The sequence below is a fragment of the Myotis brandtii genome, unplaced genomic scaffold (assembly GCF_000412655.1).
Source record: "Myotis brandtii unplaced genomic scaffold, ASM41265v1 scaffold538, whole genome shotgun sequence".
Lineage (NCBI taxonomy): Eukaryota > Metazoa > Chordata > Mammalia > Chiroptera > Vespertilionidae > Myotis > Myotis brandtii.
In genome coordinates this window covers 203,517-208,499 of record NW_005369976.1, presented here as the reverse complement: position 1 = coordinate 208,499, position 4,983 = coordinate 203,517, and the positions used below count along the sequence as shown (strand labels likewise).

Below are 4,983 nucleotides of genomic sequence, written 5' to 3'. Positions count from 1 at the left end.
TTTTTTTTAAAGGACATGAAATGTAAAATGAAAATTTAACAATTATAAGCATCAACAAAAGAAAAAAAACATAAAAATATTCACAGCACAATATTCTGAGATTTTAACAGTGGTAAACTGACTCATATTCACATGTTCTTTGTAACCTGAGAGATGCATGACTGATCACACAGGTATCAGCATAAAAGGGTTGTCAGGTTGAGAAGCAAATTGTTCAAGATGGGAGACATTCTAGAAACTAGGTTCCACTGTATTTTATTTTGAAGCCATGCACAAGTTTATGACCCCCAATCTTAACTTTTGCTAAATCTAAAACAAGATCTCAAAAAAATGTTCAACTATTTTTTGGAGGTGAGGACATTTATAAATAATCTTCACAGATACTGTCCTTCTTTGACAAATCCTAAATATTTAGCACTTCAGCCTTTGAAATCTCAGAATTCTTTTTATTTATTGATTGACGTTTTAGAGGGGGGAGGGAGATTTGTTGTTCCACTTTTTTTGGGGGGGGGGGGGGCCAGTGGGTTGACCTTGACCAGAATCGAACCTGGGACCCTTTCAGCCACAGGCTGATGCTCTAGCCACTGAGCCAAACCGGCTAGGGCTTGTTCCACTTATTTATGTACTCATTGATTGCTTCTTGTATGTGCCCTGACTGGGAATTGAACTTGGAACCTTGGCATATGCAGACAACATTCTAACCAACTGAGCTACCCGGCCAGGGCCTCAGAATTCTTATAACAAGAAATCCCAGATGTTACACTGAAATAATTTACAGAAATGAAGATCTAATAACAAAGCTCTGGAATACCCAAGTATGGGGCAAATGTATCCAGGCATCCAAGAAAGGGGACAAGTTCCAACAAGTTGTCAAAAGTTCTAGGGGTAGTAAAGCAAAGGATCTCTCAAAACAAGGAATAAAGAACATGAAAGGCTAAAAGATTACAAGACTGAAGCGTTCTAAAACTGGTAAGGAATAATCACCAATTCAAACAGTTGTGAGGAGACAAACAAAAAGGTAGTTGTATAGACGAATATTTATTAACTTTTCACTTTAACCTTCAGTTTGTAAATGTGACTTAAAATTACATACTAATAAAACAACAAACATCCTAAAATGAATGGGTTACTTACGCCCAAAAGTCTTCAACAGTATCAAACTCAGAGATCAGCCGAAGGTTTGCTTGCCACGTTTTGCTTTTATCATTTTTAAAAAACCAGAGTGCCCATCTAAAAATAAAAAGTCAATGTCAAAAAATGGCAGTTTTACATCCATGTTCACTGCAGCATTATTCACAATAGCCAAAAAAGGGAAGCATCACAAATGTCCAGATATATGAATAATAAACAAAATGTGGTAAAAGCATACAATGCAGTATTAATCAGCCTTAAAAAGAAAAGAAATTCTGACACTTGTTACAACATGGATAAATCATGAGGACATTATGTTAAATGAAATAAGACAAAAAACCACAAATACTATATGATTCCATTTGTATGAGGTACCTAGAGTAGTCAAACTCAGAGACAGAAAGAATGGTGGTTGCCAGGGGCTAAGGAAAGAAAAGGAGGAATTGTTGTTTAACAGGTGAAGTATTAGTTCTGCAAGATGAAAAAGAGTTCCTGAGACTAGTTGCACAACAATGTGGATGCACTTAACAGTACATTTAAAAGATGTAAGTTTTATGTTGTGTATTTTATAAAATTACTAATAATCTAAAGGCCCAGGGGGGTACACTCAGGGGGGTCCCTCAGCCCAGCCTATGCCCTCTTGCAGTCTGGGATTTCTTTTTTCTTCTTATTCTGGGATTTATTTACCTTCTATAATTGAAACTTTGTACCCTTGAGGAGAGCTCAGAGCTGGCCAGGGCGGGCGGGAAGCTTGGCTTCCTCCATAGCCAGGGGCAACCCAAGCCTCCTGCTCACTCCAGCTCGGTGGTCATGGCCGGCTGAAAGCAGGTATCTGGAGTTTATTTACCTTCTATAATTGAAACTTTGTACCCTTGAGGAGAGCTCAGAGCTGGCCAGGGCGGGCGGGAAGCTTGGCTTCCTCCATAGCCAGGGGCAACCCAAGCCTCCTGCTCACTCCAGCTCGGTGGTCATGGCCGGCTGAAAGCAGGTATCTGGAGTTTATTTACCTTCTATAATTGAAACTTTGTACCCTTGAGGAGAGCTCAGAGCTGGCCAGGGCGGGCGGGAAGCTTGGCTTCCTCCATAGCCAGGGGCAACCCAAGCCTCCTGCTCACTCCAGCTCGGTGGTCATGGCCGGCTGAAAGCAGGTATCTGGAGTTTATTTACCTTCTATAATTGAAACTTTGTACCCTTGAGGAGAGCTCAGAGCTGGCCAGGGCGGGCGGGAAGCTTGGCTTCCTCCATAGCCAGGGGCAACCCAAGCCTCCTGCTCACTCCAGCTCGGTGGTCATGGCCGGCTGAAAGCAGGTATCTGGAGTTTATTTACCTTCTATAATTGAAACTTTGTACCCTTGAGGAGAGCTCAGAGCTGGCCAGGGCGGGCGGGAAGCTTGGCTTCCTCCATAGCCAGGGGCAACCCAAGCCTCCTGCTCACTCCAGCTCGGTGGTCATGGCCGGCTGAAAGCAGGTATCTGGAGTTTATTTACCTTCTATAATTGAAACTTTGTACCCTTGAGGAGAGCTCAGAGCTGGCCAGGGCGGGCGGGAAGCTTGGCTTCCTCCATAGCCAGGGGCAACCCAAGCCTCCTGCTCACTCCAGCTCGGTGGTCATGGCCGGCTGAAAGCAGGTATCTGGGATTTATTTACCTTCTATAATTGAAACTTTGTACCCTTGAGGAGAGCTCAGAGCTGGCCAGGGCGGGCGGGAAGCTTGGCTTCCTCCATAGCCAGGGGCAACCCAAGCCTCCTGCTCACTCCAGCTCGGTGGTCATGGCCGGCTGAAAGCAGGTATCTGGAGTTTATTTACCTTCTATAATTGAAACTTTGTTGCCTTGAGTGGAGCTCAGAGCCGGCCACGGCAGGCGGGAAGCTTGGCTTCCTCCATCACTGGGGCAACCAAGCCTCCTGCTTGCTCCAGCTCCATGGCTGCCGGCCGCCATCTTGGTTGGGTTAATTTGCATATAGTCGCTCTGATTGGCTGGTGGGCATGGCTTAAGGCGTAGCAAAGGTATGGTCAATTTGCATGTTTGTCTTTTATTAATGTAGATTGAAAGGGTAGTTATTACAGTGGCAAATGAGTAGCTTTCTTTTTTTTTTCATTTAAAAGGTTATGTATTTTATGCCTAGTACATATCACATTCTCTATACAGAGACTCATTGAGGCTCAACTGAGGTGAATTCACAGAACTTTAGTAAAGTATTACAGTATGCTAAGTGCTAGGATAATCAAGCATAGTTATTTAAGAAAAACAGAGCAGAAGCATTTAACCTGAAAGGAAAGCGGGGAACAGAAAGTGGAGTTTTCAAAGAACAAGAGTATACCCTAAGAGGAAGAAAGGGGAGTGCTAGGAAAAGGGAAGATTATTAAATGTGACTCTGTTTACTCAAACTCACAATGGGAAAATAACAACATAAGGGACTTATTGAGTAATGCTACCACAGATATGTTCTGCAATAATGTATATCAGCTTCTATATATGTTTATAATTCCCTTAAAAGGATTTACTCTAATACTTTGAAGATAAACTCACGTTACAACAAAGTTAGACTTAAATGTTATCATCTTCATCTTTAGAATTATATACACCAAATTGCTATACCAAAGATAACTCAGAGAAACTTCATTTTCTCACTGATAAAAATGTTGTCTGAACACAGGGTTTCCAAATGGACATATTTCATCAACTCTTTGACTAATGCTTGATAATCTCAAACATAAAAGAGATACATGTTATGATCTATTTGATAATTTGTATTTGCCAACACACTAACAAAAACACCAAAAGCAAAGGCAGAAAATATATTAAACACACATACAAGTTCAAGTACTGTACTCTGGACTTCTAAAATTAATTTTAGTCTTTCCTCAAAATTTAAAAATAGCCAGGCCGGTGTGGCCCAGTGGTTGAGCATCGACCTATGAACCCAGGAGTTCAGGGTTTGATTCCAGTCAAGGCATATGCGGGATTGATCCCCAGGGTGGGGTGTGCCAGGAGGCAGCCAATCAATGATTCCCTCTCATCATTGATGTTTCTATCTCTCTCTCCCTCTCCCTTCCTCTCTGAAATCAATAAAAATATATTTTTTTAAAAAGAAAAGAAAAAATTAAAAATAGAACTGAAGGGTGTCCCAAAATTCACGCAAGAAGTAATTTTGATAGAAAACACAGGCTTATAATTAAAAATTGTAAACTTTTTATTGATTCATAAAGTATACAGTATAGGGTTATGTATGGAGTAGCATATCGGGTAAATGGCCTCCACAGCTTTGCTGGCACAGCGACAACGCAAGCGTCCCAACCTACACCCGGCTGCTCGGCACCTGTGGGTGCAAATTAACCCACCATCTTTGTTGAGTTAATTTGCATACTCACGCCTGATTGGCTGTTGGGCATCACGAAGGTACAGTCAATTTGCATCTTTCTCCCTTATTAGTGTAGACTAGAGGCCCAGTGCACAAAAATTTGTGCACTCGGGGGGCGGGGGAGGGGGGGGTCCCCCAGCCCAGCCTGTGCCCTCTCGCAGTCTGGGACCCCTCGGGAGATAACGACCTGCTGGCTTAGGCCTGCTCCCGGGTGGCAGAGGGCAGGCCCAATCCCTAAGTGCAGCCCCTGGTCAGGCTCAGAGCAGGGCCGATTGGGGAGTTGGGGCGCCGCCCCGTCATGCACAGAGCAGGGCGGATCGGGAGGTTGCGATGCCACCCTCAGTCACGCTCAGGGTAGGGCCGACTGGGGGGTTGGGGCACTGCCCCCTGTCACACTCAAGGCAGGGTCGATGGGGAGGTTGCGGCGCCACCCCCTGTCACGCACAGAGCAGGGCCCATCAGGGGGGTTGGGGCTCCGTACCCTGTCAC

General features: G+C 44.0%; 1 protein-coding gene across 1 annotated transcript in view; it reads right to left on the bottom strand.

The window, feature by feature from the left end:
• The window catches only part of EIF4E (eukaryotic translation initiation factor 4E), a 42,900-nt gene that overhangs the window by 5,586 nt on the left and 32,331 nt on the right, over window positions 1-4,983 (bottom strand). The window contains exon 3 of the mRNA XM_005877989.2: window positions 1,135-1,230. Coding sequence (XP_005878051.1) covers window positions 1,135-1,230 — 96 coding nt within the window. The remainder of the gene's footprint in view (window positions 1-1,134; window positions 1,231-4,983) is intronic.